Genomic DNA, 22,046 nt, shown 5'->3' on the forward strand with positions numbered 1-22,046 from the left:
AAGCGTACTTTTTGATATTATAGTGTAACTTGAAGGAACGTAGACCTAAGCGTATCTTGGAACGTAAACGTAGCTGCGTATCTTGGAATGTAAGCGTAGCTTGACTCGGGCTTGAAAACATACCTTTTGATATTATAGTGTAACTTGAAGGAACGTAGACCTAAGCGTATCTTGGAACGTAAACATAGCCGAGTAGCTGCGTAGTTTTGAACGTAACCAAATAACATTTTTTGGGAATGTAGTCGTAACAATATCTTTTGGAATAACTCATGAGAAATTTCGAGTTTTGATTGCTTGTCCAGCGGCGACTACTGCTATTCAACTCCCAGTTATTTGAGGCGAATAGTCGGGTCATTAAATTCCACTAGTTGCCCAGTTTAATCATTACCTCAAAAATAACTCTTCATTCACAGAATTAAAAAAATAATACTTTGTTTGACAAAATTATGCTTTGAGGGAATTTTGTTTTAGCATTATTTTTATTTAAACCTTTTATAAAAAATTCTCATAATTTTTTTAAGCTACTCACACAATAACACTGTCAATATAACAATATGCGATATTCCTAGGTTTTGACATCATCAAAATTACCTGAAAACTCATAACAAAATGAAATTAGGGGCCATGAATTAAAATGGAACATATTGGAACGTTGCGATCATAAGAAACAACGGATTCGACACCCGCAAGCTGGGAGTTCATAGCGCCTGGGATTTAACACCTTCAACCCCACGAGACACGGCATGGGCGGTACGTGATATTCCACAAGGCTTATTTCACGTTCCGATTGCTCCACGCCGTGGGGCCATACAGCGTCCGATACACGGACTCTTTGAATGCTAATTTTACGTTCGATTTTTTACCATTATTTACGATTTCAAATCGTCACGTATCCATAATCTGAATAGGTACCTATACTTAAAATTTCATTGTTTTCCTTTTAATAGGCCTATAATGACCACGGAATCACTCTTTGAGCAAAGATTATTAAAAAAAGACCGCCGATCATATTGACCTTTGACTCGATCTAGTTTGAATAGTCATCTTCAATTCGTCACGTGATATGAATATTGCATACATTAAAAGTAATTTACATAGTCTGGCCACGCCTTCAATTTGCAAATATCCAAGACCATGGTGAGCACAGGACATAGTGAGATCCGTAAATCAGAGAAACAGCGCCCGCTAGCGTTCGTTCATTACAAGCGTGGACAGTTTTTGCCGTGCATAATCGGAACGTTGGTTGTGTGTGACCGCGCAACACCAATGGTCTTGGAACCAAGACTACTCAAGAGCCCATGAATCCACCAAACAACATCGTAGCGCAACACTAGATGTGTCAAAATGTGCAGAAATTAACGGTGACTCGAAATGAATAATTATTTGTTGGCATACTATTTCAGGTTCCGATATATCTGACCATTTGTAAGTGTTTAGATACTTTATTGGCGCAGTTTATTATTAGGACTGTATTTTCAATATGGTGGCAAGGCCTGCATTTACAATAAGTAAAGGTAGACATTCCTCAGCACGGTTGCATTATTGAATGTCCCATCACTGGCCCTAACTATTTTTCTTAAAGGAACACGTTGCCTTGGATCGGTCGAGTTGGTCTTTGAAAATCGTTCTGTGACCCTTTGTTGTAAAATGTATATGGTTAGAAAGATATTGTAAAAGTAGAATACAATGATCTACACAAATATGCCTCGAAATTGCGTGGTTTTCTTTTTACCCTGTCGACTCACACGGTCGGCCATTTATGGGAGTCAAAATTTTGACTCCCATAAATGGCCGACCGTGATAGTTCGCGACGTAAAAGGAAAACCGTGCAGTTTCGAGTGATACTTGTGTGGATCATTTTATTCTACTTTTAAAACATCTTTCTAACCATATGCATTTCATAAGAAACGGTTTCAAACGCTTTTAATAGACCAACTCGTCCGATCCAAGGCAACGTGTTCCTTTAAGTTCAAATATTTTAGTGAGAAGTTACTTCTTTTTAGAAAACTACATTATATCAGAGCATGATCAGAGGTAGTCGTTCTTCACAAAATATGTTTATCATCAAGAACTCTCCGTTGCTCGTTGCCAAGTAGGCCCAAGTTTGTGGTATAAAAAATTAGAGTAATAAACCAAAAACGTATCCAGTTCGAAAGCAAAACAAAACGTTGTCTGTCCACCCTTAACCAAGAAATACGTCGTCGTGTTTGTTAGGAAATTAATAATCGAGGAGAGAAATACTCACAATGCCCGTTGTACTACTGCTGCCTGGCGCTCCGCTCAAGCAAGTGTAGAATAAGAGCCCAAGTAACGTGATTTTACTATTGACCGCAACCTTGTTGAGTTGGCTAGTTTTATCTTTTTTACCTTTTTTGTTTTATATTATAACTTCAATTCAATAAAATCAATGATTTGCCAATTGCTTTTGTGTCAATACATTGAGGGCGATGAATAGGTGGTGTACAGCTGGAGTTAGCAGATGAAGACCTAACGGACCAAGGTAATACAGGAATAGCACTTTACCCAGCACTATAGTGTATGGTTTTATATTGTGTTGAAATAATATAGACGTAATAACATGAAGGTTGGGTTTAAACGCCTTTGGATCAATACAACTTTATATGTTTTTTAGGCTAGACAATATAATTTAAGTTGACCTGGATCAATGTATGATTGACTAGTATCTCTAATATAACCAATACTGTAGCGAGGACTAGTATCTCTAACCAATACTGTAGCGAGGACTAGTATCTCTAACCAATACTGTAGCGAGGACTAGTATCTCTAACCAATACTGTAGCGAGGACTAGTATCTCTAACCAATACTGTAGCGAGGACTAGTATCTCTAACCAATACTGTAGCGAGGACTAGTGTATCTAACCAATACTGTAGCGAGGACTAGTATCTCTAACCAATACTGTAGCGAGGACTAGTATCTCTAACCAATACTGTAGCGAGGACTAGTATCTCTAACCAATACTGTAGCGAGGACTATCTCTAACCAATACTGTAGCGAGGACTAGTATCTCTAACCAATACTGTAGCGAGGACTAGTATCTCTAACCAATACTGTAGCGAGGACTAGTATCTCTAACCAATACTGTAGCGAGGACTAGTGTATCTAACCAATACTGTAGCGAGGACTAGTATCTCTAACCAATACTGTAGCGAGGACTATCTCTAACCAATACTGTAGCGAGGACTAGTATCTCTAACCAATACTGTAGCGAGGACTAGTATCTCTAACCAATACTGTAGCGAGGACTAGTATCTCTAACCAATACTGTAGCGAGGACTATCTCTAACCAATACTGTAGCGAGGACTAGTATCTCTAACCAATACTGTAGCGAGGACTAGTATCTCTAACCAATACTGTAGCGAGGACTAGTATCTCTAACCAATACTGTAGCGAGGACTAGTATCTCTAACCAATACTGTAGCGAGGACTAGTATCTCTAACCAATACTGTAGCGAGGACTAGTATCTCTAACCAATACTGTAGCGAGGACTAGTATCTCTAACCAATACTGTAGCGAGGACTAGTATCTCTAACCAATACTGTAGCGAGATACAGTATTTTCAAAGAAAGCCAACATAAATTATGGCCATGATACTTGACTAGATACAAACATGAAGAAAACATAAATGTCAACCAACTAATCAAGCGACTTGTAAAAGAAAGAAATTATAAATAATAGTAAACTTGCGGGTACAACCATGTGTAAATCTATTTTGTAGAGTGTTGGCTCAGCTCGACGTTTCGAACAGTAAACTCTGCTTTTGTTCAGAAGAGAGCTCCAAAAGACGAGCATTTGCATCGAGGATAAAATAAATATAACTTGGTTTTCGGCGTTTGTCTAACGAAATTAGTATATGCCTATCATTTGTATCTTTATTCACAATGACTTTTACCCAAAACAGTTGCTACGTCGCCATGTGCTTTGAAACACAAGCCGCAGTAAGTTAACTTTTCGACATCATAAAAAAGAGGCAAAACGAAGTTTGATTGATTTTGCTATTATGTTATTCCGTCCTCGAGTCTAAATCTGCATACTCTATCACGTGCAGCGGCTGTTTTATATAACCTTGCTTTTGACAGCTCAAATATTGATCGATTTGTTGCTGATTTTGATTACTTTTTTTGGCTTTCCTGAAACGGTAGATGTACATGTAAACTTACAGTGCCTTTTGAGTTTGTGTGTTAGTCCAACCCTACTTTACAAATAATTTATATAAAAAAAAAAAAAAACTTTAAGAGAACCTAATGAATATTTTAAAGGGAAGGTACACGTTTGATAATTGTCAAAGACCAGTCTTCTCACTTGGTGTATCCCAACTTCAACATAAATCAACAAGGCTGTGAACAGTTTAGCTCATTTGGTTACCGAAGTTGTAAAAAAAAATGATGAGAGAAAAATACCCTTATTGTACGAATTTGTGTGTTTTCAGATAAAATAAAAGACTTCTGGCTAGAAGTCTTAGTGAGAAATTACCTCTTTCTCAAAATCAATGTTCCTTATAGAGGGAGCCAATTCTCACGATGTTTTTTTTTTTTTTTTACTATTAACAGCTCTCCAATGGTGTTACCAAGTGAGTTTTTAAGTTAAATTGTTTTGAGTAATTACCAACCGTGTACCTTCCCTTTAACTTAGAAAAAAAACTGCGAAGTGTCTAAACTTTTCGTATGTGGCAATCGTCACCAAGAAGTGGCAAGTGTTTTATCATCAAGTATCACCCAAGAACACATCCAATGTATCCTACATGAAATACACAATTTAGGAATGATATTTTGTTCAAGACCAAAGCATTTATTTTTACCTTCTTCAGCATCTCAGCTGTTTCTCTGAAGTTGCATGATTATCCGTTAATTCATTTATAAATGGATATGGCAGTGATGTTACGTGATGAGTACAAAATCACAGTGTCACTGCCGCCATTTTTATTGAGTCCGTGTTCGGTGTACTAAAGTGAGCAGAACTTGAAGTCGTTTGCCAAGCAGGGACTGCAGGACCCCGCTCTATCAATGCCTTGACCCTATGAAAGCCAATTGTACATTGATGAATGGCATCTTACAATAACAACACATTAACAATACACCAGACTAGACTCCGAAGCACCAAGTTGTCAATTTAGTGGTATATCAGTTATGTTGGTGCTCTTTTCTTTCTAAATAATAAGCACAATCTTACCAGCTCTGAAATTGTCGTCCGGGTGTGTTAGAACGAGTTTCTATATTCAACAACAATCTTGTTTAATGCCGTTGTTTTTAAAATCCATTGGCCTTCACATTCCTAGTTTTTGTTGGTTGTTGTTTGTTTGTTAATTCTTTGTACTCGGGTCTTCAAAGTTGATGACTCAAAACCTCAAAATGTGCGCAAGGACTGAGCCCGATCAAATTGGTCGGACCTATATACAGAAAAAGAAGTCTTTATGGAAACTAATTGTAGGGCTTATTTAACCGAGGTGAAACGATGTAGGGCCAATACATTCAAGAGAAGAAAAAAAAACTGAGAGAAAATAAGATCAGAAGGTTATCGACTCCAATTGGTGACCCAAAACAAATTGTTTTCTTCAAAATGACAACTGTGCAGGGAAACAAGGCCGGTTCAAAGTCGGGTACTTAAGTATATATACTTGTTTTCGTTAGAATAACAAGTTCAACATCATCATTGATGCTCAGCACAAAATTAGCCCAGAACAATGCAAGTTTGACAGCTGGAATGGATTACAGGCCTAAAATAGCATTGCATCAGTATTGATTTCAGATAGTATGTTCCCGCCATTCAATTCGGATTCTCTCCAAATCAACAATTTAAAACGTAGGCCCTATTGTGTACATCGCGTAGTGTTGGTGGCTTGTTTACGCCAATGAATGATTATATTTGATTGCAGTGTATTAAGCTTTTCCAGATGGGTTTATTCGCATTGTTTTGGCAAGGCCTTACCCGTTTAATATTTTCACCAAAGAATTTGTCGAAAGAGAGGGGAGGGCAAGGATTTTTTTTTTAAAGTAGCACAACAAGGGAATCACAAACAAGTGTAAGGGGGAAAGAATACACAACACACGAACTATACACGTAAGGACAAACTGTACATTCACCTGTTATACATGTTTTTGAAAAGAAGAAAAAACAGTAAAGAGGCCATTATGAAGGTATTTGATTCAAAACAATAGCACCAGCATAACAGAGTGATGTTTAAAACATTCAACATACGACATATGAACATTATTGGAGAACACGTGCTATACAAAGTTCCCTTCTCTGCTTGGTGGTTATACTTAGACTCAAGTCCCAATCCCGTGCCAGTCTCAGAAAACCATTGCTTTGTGATGCTCTGCATTCCCCACCACAATATCTACATTTGACGGCGGTGGGTATGCCTATGGAGACCTCTCGCACGAGAATGGGACTTGAATCAAGTCTACTCAGTGGTCTGCACAATGATGTATTCACATCAACAGTCGAATTTTTCAAAGTCCTAGCAGCTCTATTTTTATTGTAGTCTGAGAAGGGCTTTTTTATTGTTCAAGAAACAACTACCCCAGACAGAACTAGCGTGGCCACAACATTGTTGAACGGTTGTTTGATAACTATTGTTAAGTAACCGTCTTTATAACACCCCTTACAAGTATTCTGCCTGCTCATTGGTTTAGAGCGCGTCACATGACATGTCTTAGTTTTGCTAGACGACGGCCGTGTGATAGTGCGTCGGTTTGCCATGCGCTAGTCCGAAGACTAGCACACGGCGCCATGCGCTAGTCCGACAGACTAGCACACGGCGTGCAGTACCCAGACGTCCGTTGCGTGCACGAGGATGATAAATTAATAGTCTGTAACCATTTCGGATTGCACGACACTACATGCAACACAGTCAGTAAAAGTGTTTGCAATCTGTATTCGCATCGTCCGTGGATTGTAGCATTCAGGTCTGTAACTTAATAATAATAGTACAGTATTTAGAAATGTTTGGGGTGTTATAAAACAAATATTGACTGCTTTTACTCGTGCAATGGTTAAAAACTATGACTCCCTCAGTGATCCCCGGAGCGTTCTATTTTCCCTCGGCTTCGCCTCGGGAAAATAGAACGCTCCGGGGATCACCTCGGGAGTCATAGTTTTAACCATAGCACTCGAAGCAGTCAATATTTGTATAATATCGACAGTAGTATGTCTATATCGAACCCCGTCACATCACAAGGCAACTTTTACAGGCAACCTGGACGCAACCAACTGCGGTGCATGCTACACGAGTACTTCGCGCTTAAGTATTTTTTCAAACATACATAATGTCTTACGATTCTAAATACAATGTGAACATTCTAGTATGTGATGGCATTTTCTTCATGGAGGTTGCCTTTATATTGCCTCGAGTGACATGGGTTTTAGTATACATGTATATGTGACCCGCTCTGTGAAAATGAGTCAGATGTAGGAAATTTCAGGAATTGAGTTTTATGCATGGCTGGAAAGAACACATCAGCAGCAGTAATTTGCTATGTGTCTAAGCTTTGGCGTTACTCCCGTTTTTTTTTTTTTCGTTTTTTTTTTCCACATTAAACTGTCCATAACTTAATATTGCATTGGCGACATGTGACTCATTTTCACAGAGTGAATCACATATATATAGAGAGAGAGTGATCTTAAAAGCAACTGGTTTGCATATACCTATGACATGCAAATCAAACTTGAAAGATCGGAATGAGTACCACTTATAGTAATTATACCACAACCTTTAAATGGGTGGATAATGTGTGATCCATAACTGTATAACCCTTAATGCCGACAGTATCTTTAGTCCTCAAAATCGGTATCATCTTTAGCGCGAAAGTTCCCTTTGTATCTCTCTTTATTGTCAATCAAGTCAACAAAGGATTAATATAATTTACCCCATTATTAAAACCAATAAGGCACTGGACACTAGAGGTAATTATTGTTGACATAAAAACTTACTTCTTAAAGCTTACTTCTAAACCATATTTTAAACTTGTTGGTCAGTCCCCAAGCTACGGAATGGATGCGTCTCTAATTTGAACCAACCATTTAGTTCAGCCCATACAACACTATACGAAATTAACAAGCATTAAGACATTCTGTTGCATGCTATAGATTGTTTTATTTATTGCTTTCGCGTTCATCAACGTGACCAGACAGTTCTCCCTCCACTTGTGTCTTCAATGGTATTTTACAGTTATGATGTATACTTCTTCACTAAGTCTACATCCATGCAGCTGGTTATCATAAATACATTCATTTTTAGTGAGATCAATGATTCAACAATGGTTGTCAAACTAGGTTCAGTAAGACTTAATGCAGCGTTAATATTAAATAATACCCGAAATACCATATTATTTTAATTACTGCACATTTGCTGAAAGGGTTTTATACCGTATTATTTAATAACGCGTAATAAATTATGCTTGTTAAACGGAAATGTCCTTTTTTAACTCATATCAAACACGTCTGTGATTGTATGTTGGCAACAGTTTAAACTGAGTGAGTGCTTCACACTAGGGTTTCAAATGACTGCTCCAAATGAGTGCTCCAAATGAGTGATCAAAATGAGTGTTTCAAATGAGTGCTCCAAATGAGTGCTCCAAATGAGTGCTCAAAATGAGTGTTTCAAATGACTGCTCCAAACGATGAGTGCTCCAAATGAGTGCTCCAAATGAGTGTTTCAAATGAGTGCGTCAAATGAGTTTTTCAAATGACTGCTTCAACTGACTGCTTCAAATGAGTGCTCCAAATGAGTGCTCCAACTAATGTGTTTCAAATGAGTGCGTCAAATGAGTGCTTCAAATGAGTGCTCCAAATGAGTGTTCCAACTAATGTGTTTCAAATGAGTTTTTCAAATGAGTTTTTAAAAAGATTGCTTCACATTAGTGCCATTGTTTCAAGTGAATGTTGGAAATATGCGCTTCAAATGAGTGTTTCAAATGAGTGTTTCATTTGAGTTTTCTAAAAATTGCTGCACACGAGTGATTTAATTGTTGCAAAAGAATGTTTGAAATAATGCGCTATAAAATGAGTGTTTCAAATGAGTATTTTAAATGAGTGTTTTAAATGAGTGTTTAAAATTATTGAACAATTGAGTTTTTCAAAAGATTGCTCACATTAGTGCTTTCATTATTTCAAATGAAGGTTTGATCCAAATTAGTGTTTCAATCGAGTATTTCAAATGAGTGTTTATAAACGAGTGTTTTAAAAGAGGGTTTCAAATGAGTATTTCAAATGAGTGCTTCAATTAAAATGACTGTTTCAAATTAGTGTTTCAATTGAGTGCTTCTAATGAGTATTTTGAATGAGTGCCTCAAATAACTGATGCAAAAGAGTGTGTCAATTGAGTGCTTCAAATGAGTATTTTGAATGAGTGCTTCAAATGAGTGCTGTAATTGAGGATTTCAAACGAGTGATTCAAAAGTGCTAGAAATGAGTGTAAATTACCAGTAGGTTTGTATTCTTATACTTTTTCGTTAAATTTAAGTTCGCCTCAAACACGGCTGGCAGCTAGTCTTGGTATATGGACTACAAGTAGATAAACAATATAAGGAAGCAGTTAAATGTTGTTGTTCGGTTGACAGAGTTTCTCTACCTGAATATGAACGACATATTGTTCGAAATTCATGCTTTATCATTATTAAGTTAGTATAGCTTTGTAACCAATCGAAATATTATTGTTTAAAGGCAGTGGACACTATTGGTAATTACTCAAAATAACTAATAGCACAAAACCTTTTTTGGTATTGAGTTATGGGGACAGGCTGATAGTATAAAACATTGTGATAAATGGCTCCCTCTGAAGTAATGTAGTTTTCGAGAAAGAACATTTTTTCAAAGAATTTGATTTCGAGACCGCAAATTTAGAATTTGAGCTCTCGAAATCAAGCATCTGAAAGCACACAACTTCGTGTGACAAGGGTGTTTTTTCTTCATTGTTTGTTACCTTGCAACTTCAACGACTGATTGAGCTCAAATTTTCACAGGTCTGTTATTGTATGCATATGTTGAGATACACCTACTGTGAACGCTAGTCTTTGACAATTACCAATAGTGTCCAGTGACTTTTAAACAAAATCAGGAGAACAAAAAATTCCTCTCTGAAAAAGGAAAAAAAGACTGTAGAAACCAGCATAATTACTATTAAAATAAGCTTTGCTTACATAATAAGAAAAGATTCTTGAATAAATGTTGATTTTTTAAGTAAACTCAATGTCGTTTCAGGTGTAGTCGTGTGTCACTTTCACTTGAATTTTAAGAAACCGTGTGACATCAAGATTCTGAAATCCAAGAAGATAAAAACAATAATTATAACAAAACTGAATGTAAACACTAGTTAAGGTACTTTTGTCAAATAATCTATCTTGTACAATCCATCATGTCTGACAAATGATATCAAACTTGTAAGTCACGACTCCCTCTGAAGAAACAGTTTTGAGGTACGTTCTGAGGTGATTCGTCACTAAGTTATTTAAATCTGAGAGAAGATTCAGGCCTGAAGCTTTATCAGACATCCGAATACACACACAATTTCGTGTAAATTCCTGACCAATGTGCCTTATTTTTGACCGCGCGAGGGCGCTTCATATAGTTATCACTTTCGCCCTGGACAGTTTAATAGGCGTTTCATGCTCCTTCGCTGCGCTCATACGCATGAAAAACAGTTTCACTTTATTGTAGGACACACAATAAACACACCTTGAAACATTATTTAGTTTCAGAATTTATTAAATCATGGGAGTGGGTCGTTGTTAAACTACATATCTGTCACCTTTGTTGCGCCGTAGTTTCAATTTTTCTTTCGAGATGGATTATAACGGCTCTTTTTAAAGTCTTATTGTCAGTAATGGATTAGATGTATGTGGTGTGTTCCAATCTTTGATAACTGTTTTTGGTATAAACGTAGGCCGCACCCGAGTTGGCGGCTACGGCTACGGCTACGGCCGGATCGCTGCGTCATCTTGCATTGACGTATAGGACGCCTTTAGCAACACCCCTAGCAACCGTCGTAGCCGCAGCCGTAGCCATCAATTCGGACACGGCCATATGTAGATATACCCCGGAAGTGATTAAGAGCGCCCTCACGCGGTCAAAAGTATGTCCCATTAAGCCCAAATTTAAACAGATTTGTTATTTTATGCATTTAGTTTTGGGATACACCAAGTAGGAATACTGGGGTCGATTTCACAAAGGGTAAGGACTAGTCCTAACTTAGGAGTAGTCCTAGGAGATATACAAATTGCATGGACGAGTAACTGGCTCTAACTCGAGATAAGACTAGTCCTAACTCTTTGTGAAATCCACCCCTGGTCTTTGGGGGGAATTATCAAAAGGTCCAGTGCCTTTAGGTCGTATTGAGGGCTATGTTTAAATGAAGTGATATGTGTCAGCTTACCACACATTGTAGGTCTTCCAGTGTGATTCTCCGTCACTTTCGAATCCAGTACTTAACGCCAAGTACTCCAGACCAATCAATGGTTCTCGATCTTCGCATGACATTATGGGTTGGGCCGACTTGGATGCACCCTTACCCTTGAAGAGTTTCAAGTGACCAAACTCAAACTCGAAGGTGAAGTCGACCTGCTTGTTCTTATCTAGGATATGTGGGCAGTCCGCTTCGGCCATACACTCACATTCTTTGCATTTGCGAATGAGGCATTTGGTGTTATCCTCAGCTCCGATCACTGTAATAAAGAGAATTTTAACGAAGATCAACATAAGGTCCAAAAGTCAGCCCAAATATTGACATGCAATACTCAATACACAGTCACGTAGATCGAACTAAAGTACAGTCAACATTTTATCGGTAAACATTAACCTTTTCAATTAGTATTGAAATCTTTTGAATTTAAAGGGACCGGGGCAGGGAGACAGAGCGACCGGGCAAACGGGAAGGGGGGTTGTCACATGAACTGTTCATTTCACCAAGGTCTACTTAATGTATTTCCAATTGTGTGGTCCAAACTCTACACAATTTGCTTATTCAGTAATCAGATGGAGCCTTAAAGGTTATGGGCAAACATGGTAATGGTCACACCAGCCTCCCCCACATTCAAAGAGATCACACTGAACCATACAGAATACAAGTTATGGAACACATACATCACACAACTGCAAGAAAGATGATCCTCTTACCATACATTGGTAATAACACTAAAATAAATGCATAACAATTCAGAAGAAACAAAAGTTTAATTAATAGACAAATAAAACAAATAAATAAATAAATACAATTTTAACAGGAAAATAATACACAAAAAGTGTTACTATTGGCAGTTTTGTCAATTAATAAGTATTTGAACTTCACATACCAACTTCGTACATCGGAGCCTCTGGACTGTCTTCGTCTGAAGCAGCAATACTGAAATGAGCATCGCGGTCTGCGGTCAAACCAATCTCCAACGCTTTCTGAGGCATGTGAATTTTCTCAAATGGTAGTGGGTAGGCCATGTCGCAATCGAAGGTCCAGAATATACCCCTTGCTAAATATAAATGATCGTCAAATAAAAAAAAGATAATTAGAAATCAAGAATGGAAAAGACTCAATTGATGCAGTCAAAGATGCCGGTTAGGCCGTATATTATTTTGTCCTCGCATGCTGCAAACTGTGTACAAACGTCTCCTGGTAGCGCCCTCTGTTGAATCATAGTCTTGCAGCCTACGTTATTTTCAGCCAGCGTTATTTCATCATATTATGTGGGGGGAAAAAATCTCTGGCGGAAAGCTTTTCATGGGACACCGGTGTCGCATGCAAGTATGTCCTTTATGCAATACTATCCGGATGACGGTTTTGCATATGCAATCGTGTCCACCCGGACGCTGCTGCATAATGCAATGTGTCCGCCCGGACACATTTGCATATGCAGTTGTGTCCGCCTCGTGCAAAACCGTCTTTGCAGTAAATTAAATCCTTGGTCGACGGAACACGTTCCCCATTTTTTTTACAAGCAAAGTGCATGTCATGAATGACATGGGAAATGTTCGGTCGTTCGGTTTTCGCTGCAATCACAAAATACGTGAATATTCATGCTGCATATTATACGTAGGTTCAGTGCGTGCACGCTCGCTTACGCGCCCAAAACATTTACAGTCATGCACATGTCCTCCAGACGGTTCTTGCATAGCCCCGGACACGATTGCATATGCAAAAGTGTCCAGAGCGGACATTATTGCATGGCGGACACATTTGCATCTGACATCGGCAGTATAACTACAAGGTACTAATCAAACGTGCGGGACAAACAACATAAATAAAATAAAAACTACGTTATTCAGAGGGAGCCGTTCCTCACAATGTTTTATACTATCATTAGCTCTCCGTTGCTAGTAAAGTTTAAAGGAACACGTTGCCTTAGATCGGACGAGTTGGTCTATCAAAAGCCTTTGAAACCGTTTCTTATGAAATGTATATGGTTAGAAAGATGTTTTTAAAGTAGAATATAATGATCCACACAAGTATCACTCAAAATTGCACGGTTTTCTTTTTACGTCGCGAACTATTACGGTCGGCCATTTATGGGAGTCAAAATTTTGACTCCCATAAATGGCCGACCGTGTTATTGGACGAGGTAAAAAGAAAACCACGCAATTTCGAGGCATATTTGTGTAGATCATTGTATTCTACTTTTACAACATCTTTCTAACCATATGCATTTTATAACAAACGGTCACAAACGCTTTTCAAAGACCAACTCGACCGATCCAAGGCAACGTGTTCCTTTAAATGCCAACAATTATTCTGAGTAAAGTAAAATATAGTATCCAGTACCTTTAAGGTAATTTAGAACAAAAGATGTTAACCCATGACCACTTACCAGTTTGATATTCGAATTTGTAGTACACAAGATATGAAGATGACGCTCCCTTGAAGGCTGCAAGTGAGACCTCAAGCGGCGAGGTGTCCGACCACGAGACAAATGCAGGTTGCATGTTCAGACCAACTCGACCAACTGATATGGTTTTCTTAGCGAAGCTTATCCACAAATCTTCAAAGTCGTCGCGGCTGGAGCTGTTAATTACGCAGTCCCCTTCTTTCACAACTTTACCGTTTTTCTTGATTTGCAGTTTTGTGTTTCCTGCGGCTCGGAAGACTGTTTTCGAAAAGCAACAAAACAAAGCAAAGATTGGTACAAAATATATGAAAACAATTACATTTAATGAGTTTGGATACTTCTTATATAGGACACAATGTCCATAGATTTACATTTAACTTTTAAAAGATAATGATGTAAAGCAAGCTTCCCTTAAAACATAACTTGTTGAGGTGCTGTTATTTTTGAGAAACTTGTAAAAAAAACTAAGCATTTAACACTTTTGTAGAAGTTACAATAAAACGTTCATAACCTACCAATCTCATATGTATTGACGTCATCATATCCCTTGGATAACAAGACCGTCACCTCTGAATCTATCGCAAGACCAAGTCGTAATTGTCGGTCGTATACCTGGAAGCTTTCACCCAGGTAAGTGTAATGATCGGCTCTCAGGTTCACGTTGACTGTTCGCCAGGTAATTGTATTAACTGTGGATATACAGATAGCAGCACGATTAGGTTAACAACTTTCTTTATAAACAAAACTCAATGACATGTTAGAAACTTGTTATTTGACCTCAAACTCGGACCTCACCACCGACTAAAACAAACAACATGTTAAACCTGCCCTTTCAGTTTGAAACGCATTGGGACTTGTTTGTCTTGTTATTAATTGATTTGTGTATAATTAAACACATTCTTTAAAATACGTATTTGAAAGATGCCCTAGCGATATATTAATGTTACCATTGATGCTCCTTTTTAGATGTGGATAACACATAAACAAAAACAAATGAATTGAGCTTAAAACACATTCCAAACAAGATTATAGTAAACAAATCAAAGTACAATGAGAACTGACCATTAAATTCAATTCATGAATGATTTATATCAGTATAAATAAACAAATGATGAGCAAACCTTGCTCGGTAATGGCTTCATATATCTTCCAGGTCGCCACATAACCGTCCCCAGAGCTGACAAACACAAGCATAGGACAAGTTGGTGGTTCACCGTTGAATGACATCAGCTCAGTAAATGATGCATCAAGGATACCAACTATCAGAGACCCAGTTGATGTAAATCGGATGTAGTAATCAGCAAAGGCTGTCGCACTCAGTTGACCGCTAATGTCCACCTTAGATACAGATTGACACTTGTTCTCACAGTGCTCAATTCGAGCTGAGGTTTTACCCAAATCTAAGGTAAAACCATAAAATAGGTTAACTTTACCGAACATTTTCCCAACATTTTATTATTGCGTTGCAGTTCTAGTGTAGCTGACAATCGTTTAGGTGGTGAATCTGGTCCGCGTTGGACTTGCGTCTCGTGTCTATTTGAGATTTGCGGGGAAAAAAGTGAACACCGACTGAAAAACAAATTAACTTTGGGGAACCTTAAATATGAGATGAATTGCTAGTTTTCTGTTTACGGTAGATAATATTCATATTGTTACCTTTTGGATTTTAAATAGTTCAGAAGACAAACTCGCCATATTTTGCTGATGCAAATTGCAAAGCTAAACCATTACTGCTTTAAAGTAATTAAGCGCTCGAGAGCCTCAAAGAAATCGGGCCAAGGCTTGTTAAGTCAATATGAAACTTTGGAACGCTAGGTGGCAGCTGACTTACCAGATTGACCAGATACAATTGCTTACGTAGTTCTGATCATGCGCACATAATACCGAGAACAGTTGATATTACCTTGTAAGTCTGCTGCCACCAAGTATCCCAAAAGACTCCCCTAAAGACAGTTTGTGTCAAGAAGTCTCCATAAATTGAACGAAGAAATGTAGAAGGAATCAAGGGGAATGGCAGTTGGTGCTTTTAATAAAATATTAATTGATTATTACATTTTTTTTTACATCGTTCATAAAATGTATTACATACTCAAGGTTTTTGAAAAAGCTTGATATTATTTGTTGTACTCACAAACGTAGTAGTAGACATGCGAATAAACTGCAGATTTGAATCCGATGCGAACACTGTCGTAACACATGACACTGAACCGCAGCAAATAGGAAGAATGTGTGTAGAAAGCCATGAGTGGGATATCAACATCTTCCATCTCGCCATTGGTTGATTCTAGTATCACGTGATCTGTACGTAGGAGTCAATAACATTTGTAATTTCTGCGCAGATTTCCTTCGGAGCCGTGGCTCTCCTTCAAATACAATGTTTAAAACCACATTATTTATGTTACCCAATTGATTAATTCATTATTATTTTGGGTTGAAACATTTTTCCATATTAAGAATTGTAGCAGCTTGTATGTCAATTTGGCATTAGCTAATGGCCGGACGGTCACTGCAAGGCGATTTCTACAATATTAACCGATTTTGGCTGTCGACCCAAATCAACTGTCACCAGGGGCATGATGCCACCTGCTCATGGGGCTTGAACAGGGTTACCCCCTCCACAGTCTCTAAGGGTGTAGGCATGGGCATCATCCACTATCAGGAGCCTGGCTGGTAGAGCAAAATGCACTACTTCCAACTTTTAACAAAGCGAATAATAAGGTTATAGGTGCCTTGCTGAAGGCCAAAAGTTTCATACGGTAACATCGGTTTGAGCCAACATTCTTCTGCTGTCAACAACCTGGGCCCAATTTCAAAGCGCTGCTAAGCATACAAATTTGCTATGCATGAAATTTCTTCCTTGATAAAAAAACAGGATTGCCAACCAATTTCTATTTGTTGCATATTGCTTGTTACTGGTATTATTTTAGCTGTTGTTTGTTTATCCTGAAAATCACGTGGACGATTTGATAGTAATCATGTTATTATCAAGGAATAAATTTCATGCTTAGCAAATGTTTGTGCTTAGCAGCTCCATGAAATTGGGCCCAGGGCTGATATACAGTTGTTCTCTTCACAGTATGTAAGAATGTAGGCTTGGGTATCATCCACTATAGGAGCCTGAATACACAACCTTCGCTGAACATTTTACAAAGCGAGTAAAGTGAAGTGCTTTGATCAAGGACACAAGAGTCATGACCAGGATTCGAACCCACATTCTGTTGCTGATAACAACATGGGCTCCATGATATACAGTTACCCCCTTCACAGTATGTAAGGATTTAGGCTTGTGTATTATGTTGAGCAGAATGCACTACCTTCCAAATATTTTACAAAGCGACTGGCTAGAGTGAAGTACCTTGCTCAAGAGACATGACCGGGATTCGAACATACACCCTGCTTCTGACAACAGCAGAGCTTTGGTCTGACAAGCTGTTTGGGTTACCATTTGCGATATTTATATTTGTTTCAACAAGTGACGAAACAAACACCCACTGTACTACATTGGGGGAAAAGGGCCGGACTTATAATGACGATACCTTTATAGTATAGAGTAATCACAAATCATAAAGATAATTAGAAAGAATTGTTTTAATTATATAGACAGAACAATATTAAACAAAATGAAAGAACTTACCATTCTCATTTGGACCTATTTTCGTTTTGGGGGAGAAAAAGGACAAGAAATTAAGCAAAACATAAGTTAATGCAGATTTAAAGCACAATTTTAGAAGAAAAGAAAGAAAAAAAAACAATCTTAATCCTGAAGATTCGACACAGGGTGTATCTGCATATAGACAAAATAATAATATATTGAAATAGGTAAAACACTCTCCCTTATAGACATATGAATTTGTGTTCAAATAACACGAACTGCATTCAAATATTCAGTGTCATCCGACACGAGTGTTGACTTCTGTGACAACTTGAACAACAATCCCATGAGAGATTTGCAAATTCTAAAACTTTATTAGTTTTACTCATTATTTATTCGACGTCAACAAAAAAGTAACAACAAATGCAATACAAGTAAAATGAAGAAACTATAAACCCAAAATAACCAAAACAGAAACAACAAAGACAAACACAAATACAAGCCTATCCGCCAAACAGACTGACCAGTCATGACATTATGATTACACGAGGGCAGCTAGAACAATGAGTGTTGGAGTGTATGAGGGGAGCGAGCACAATGTTTCAATCTGGGAAGGACACAAGAAAAATACCAAGCAAAAGGACAAAACAATACTATTTGAATAACTAAGGAAGTATGTTGTCACACACATAGTAAAACAGGAAATATCGGCTAAGAGTAAACACGGTAGTTCACCGGGCCCGGAGAAAATTTTTTTTTGGCTGAGACGGATAACATGTGAATGAATTGGAAAGTGTTTGATTGAACTTACTGTCTTCACATCTGTTCCCAGAGTAGCTGGGCTTACATGCACATTTAAATTCGGATCCTCTTGCTTTACAAGTTCCTCCGTTGAAACAGGGCTCGCTTTCACATGGTCCAACGGCAGTTGCTGTCAGTGATAAAGCAAAAGTATCTCTATCCATGGATTTCATTTACTAACATTTTCGTTTCATTTTCATTTTTGTTTCAAAGCCATTGGACACTTTCGAAAACAGTATTGTCCAAAGGCCCACACTTCGTGTATCACAACTTATATATAAAATAACAAACCTGTGAAAATTTAGGCTCAATCGGTCATCGGAGTCAGGAGAAAATAACGGACAAGACCCACCCTTGTTTCCGGACGTTTCGCCGTGTCGTGACATGTGTTTAAAACAAACCCGTAATTCTCGATGTCGAGAATTGATAATTGTTTGAATGTTTTCTTAAAAAGTAAAGCATTTCATGGAATGAAATTTCAAGAGAAGTCTTTCACCATTACCTTCTGTAAGTACATTTTTATTTGCATACCATGTGTTTTTTATTTACCTATTTCGCATCGTTTCCCCTCAAATCGTTTGGTGCATTGACAGTAGAAATCGCGACCGTCCGGAAAGCAGGTTCCACCGTTGGTACATGGGCTGTCCTCACAGGGACCAGGTTGGACTAAAAACAAACCAGAAAATGAATGAAAAAGTTCTCCTTCTCACCTTCAAATGCCTCCACGGTCTAGCTCCTCCCTACCTATCTGAACTTATAACCATCACGCAACCATCCCGCTACTCCCTTCGCTCATCTCAAGGCATCACGCTGAACCACCCATCTCCCAAGATGCTACCCACACTTGGTAATAGAGCCTTCGCTACTGCTGCTCCCAAACTGTGAAATAAACTACCAGTGTCTCTCCGTAATCAACAATCTTTCAATCTGTTCAAAACACTGCTCAAAACTCACCTGTTCTGTTAAACATTTATCTCTGTCAGGCGCATTTTGAACATGTATATGGTAAATGCGCTATAAGTACATTACATTATTATTATTATCACACCCGAGTAAAATGCATTTGATTTGTTTTAATAACTCGGGTGAATACTGAGTGTACAATGCTAATGGGTAAAACCATAGTGACTATTATTTCTCGTGTTACAGAAAATAAGGGTTGATTACAACGGCTTTGAATTTCAATTCAATTTAACTCGACTCAATTCATTTAAAATTTATTTCCTATGGGTAGATAAGTAGGATTTTAAATTTTGCATGGTGAAAAAACAAACGATTTAAAAAAAGGTTTGCGGTAACACCATGTAATGATAAACTCCAAATGAGTTGGGGGTGGTTGTGAAACCCAACGTTTCGATCAGAATGCTCTGTTCGTCTTCTGGAGAAAGATGCTAAGTTTTACCTTGTTCACAGTTGGTGCCTTCGTATGGAAACATGCAGTGACATTGGTAGTCGTCACCTCTTGTTAAACATCTGCCGTCATTCTTACATGGGCTTCTGTCACATGGATTTACCTTGATAACTGCAACAAACAGGGAACGAATACAATAGTTAAAGCCAGTGCAGCCGACTTCACAAAATGTTGAGATTAATCCTATTTAGATTAGGACAAGTAGAAAAATCCAGTCTTAGCCCAGGATGGGTTCAGTGCGCCCTAACGTCTTAAGATACGGAACTTAATTCTAAGTTAGGAAGAGTTTAGTGAAATCGACGGCTGAATACCTTTTTGTATCTCGACCATTGCATTTAACTAACGAACACATACAAACTTAAAATGCAAACAGCAGGCAACATATTTTAAAAGTAATTTATAGTACAGTTTAACAATGCAAAACTTAGATAAAGAAATTACTCGTTCAACTGAACAATGCTAAAAGCAGGTAGCAATGTATGTATCTCAAATATTGCTACGTTAGTATGAGATAAACATTTCCGGTCTTCTTTATTATGCTGCAAAATTTGTTGAAAATATTTGTGTCTGTGATAATGTTCCTTCACCAATTTAAATAAAAAGAGACAAATCAAGGCGAAGTTTTTGGAAGATCATTTTGTTAGAGGGTGCATTGTTCGTGTCCTTACCGTGATTGCAACGTGAACCCCCGTAGTTTGGATTGCATTCACACCTGTATCCTCCGTCCCGGGTCGAGTAGCATTTACCGTGGCCAGAGCAAGGGTCTTGTTCACATGGATTGGGTACGGGAGCTTCGGTAGATTAACAAAAACAAAAACACAGTGCCGTCAACGAAAGCAACAACCACTGGCGGAGTTATCGTTCATAGTAAATTGCATAACAAAAGCCCTGAAAACAAGAGCTTATCCAACAAAACAATGACAAGCAAATTACAGTTTCGATACAAGCCTTCTGTGTTGTAGATTTGTATTGCTGCACGTTACGCAAGCAAATATGTGACCGTGAACGTTAGAAAATTTGGTTATTAAAATCCCACGTTTTTACCATACGTGAAGTTACAACTTTTCAAGTCAGGTTCGTAGGCTATGTGCAGACACCATACGTGACCATGAAATAAGCCCAAAGCGGTGACGTCACCTAGAAACTACATACTTTTCTAAAGTTTTGCACTCGTAACGTGCAGTTAATTCTCCATATTGTCTGGTACAATGACGTGCTTGATCACAAGTGACTGTTTAAATTCGAATTCCTCCGACTAAAGAGACCGTTGCTATGTTACCTAATTCGGGGCAAAACAAACACATTACCAGTAAATCGAAGTGTGTTTCAATCGTTTCTAAATTATTCAAATGTGTTAGAGGATGTAGAAATAATAACTGCACAATTCTAACCAATTTCACAGCGTCTTCCTGCATATCCTGGTCGACATTTACATGTATACGGGTCACCCTCGGGCAAACAGGTTCCTCCGTTCCAACATGGGTTGTAATCACATGGTTGGGGTGCTGTAACATGCAAACAAACACAAATTTTACTACATCATATCTCAGTACTATTATCAGCATTATCTGATTGCTTAAAGTTTCGCTTTTGGTTTCATACACGATGGGAGACTTTTGGGACGCTTGGTGGCAGCAGACTTACCAGGTAAAATTCATTGTCCTCGCATGCTCAGAACTACGTAAACCATTACAACTTACCTGGTAGGTCTGCTGACACCTAGCCTTCAAAAGTCTCCAATAAAAAAAAGGTAGTTGAAACTGAAATAGTGAACCCTTGATTAACAAATAATGGTAACCAGTTTGTATTATCGCACGTTCAGATCTTTGTTGAAATTGGTTGAAGACACCACGTGTTATCGTAGTTTGGTAATGCTGAACCCTTATGTGACCCACAAAATTGGATAGTTTATAACAATAGCAACCTTACTGTTATTATTACTGTTAATATCTAGAAATATGCGAACTCGTCACTGACCTGGGATTTCTGTAGAAGACGACGAGCTGTTCAAAAAGAGGAACAGATAAACCCAAAATGGTTTAATTTCAACATTGTTTGATGATCATAACAAGTTTTCAAAGCAAAAGCCATGTTGTAAAACCATAAGGTAATTGCAAAACAAAACAAAAAAATCATAATAACACATTGAATAATAAAGGTATTATCTCATGAATTGGTGCAAATATTTGTTTTATATGAGGAGGGAAAACCTAGAGATTAGAAAACAATGAAAACGATTACGGCACTAGACAATATTTGTATTACTCAAAGTAGTTGTTAGCATAAAAACCTACTTGGTAACAAGCAATGTAGAGCTGTTGATAGTATAAAACAATGTGAGAAACGGCTCCCTCTGAAGTAACCGTAGTTTTTGAGAAAGAAGTTAATTTCCACATACTTGATTTCGAAACC

General features: G+C 38.0%; 2 protein-coding genes across 2 annotated transcripts in view; both read right to left on the reverse strand.

Moving 5' to 3' along the window:
- Positions 1-2,297, reverse strand: part of LOC139939636 (uncharacterized) — a 64,175-nt gene extending 61,878 nt beyond the window's left edge. Inside the window, exon 1 of the mRNA XM_071935679.1 lies at positions 2,246-2,297. The gene's annotated coding sequence lies outside the window, so the exon portion shown is untranslated. The remainder of the gene's footprint in view (positions 1-2,245) is intronic.
- A 5,813-nt stretch (positions 2,298-8,110) lies between these two features.
- Positions 8,111-22,046, reverse strand: part of LOC139940089 (uncharacterized) — a 35,750-nt gene continuing 21,814 nt past the window's right edge. The window contains exons 24-37 of the mRNA XM_071936328.1: positions 21,612-21,637; positions 21,026-21,139; positions 20,303-20,425; positions 19,626-19,745; positions 18,773-18,889; positions 18,234-18,353; positions 17,465-17,479; positions 15,962-16,129; positions 14,952-15,230; positions 14,346-14,519; positions 13,813-14,088; positions 12,310-12,480; positions 11,394-11,682; positions 8,111-10,278 (exon numbers count right to left, since the gene is read on the reverse strand). Coding sequence (XP_071792429.1) covers position 10,278; positions 11,394-11,682; positions 12,310-12,480; positions 13,813-14,088; positions 14,346-14,519; positions 14,952-15,230; positions 15,962-16,129; positions 17,465-17,479; positions 18,234-18,353; positions 18,773-18,889; positions 19,626-19,745; positions 20,303-20,425; positions 21,026-21,139; positions 21,612-21,637 — 1,993 coding nt within the window. The 3' untranslated portion in view covers positions 8,111-10,277. The remainder of the gene's footprint in view (positions 10,279-11,393; positions 11,683-12,309; positions 12,481-13,812; positions 14,089-14,345; positions 14,520-14,951; positions 15,231-15,961; positions 16,130-17,464; positions 17,480-18,233; positions 18,354-18,772; positions 18,890-19,625; positions 19,746-20,302; positions 20,426-21,025; positions 21,140-21,611; positions 21,638-22,046) is intronic.

The sequence above is a fragment of the Asterias amurensis genome, chromosome 7 (assembly GCF_032118995.1).
Source record: "Asterias amurensis chromosome 7, ASM3211899v1".
NCBI classification, from domain to species: domain Eukaryota; kingdom Metazoa; phylum Echinodermata; class Asteroidea; order Forcipulatida; family Asteriidae; genus Asterias; species Asterias amurensis.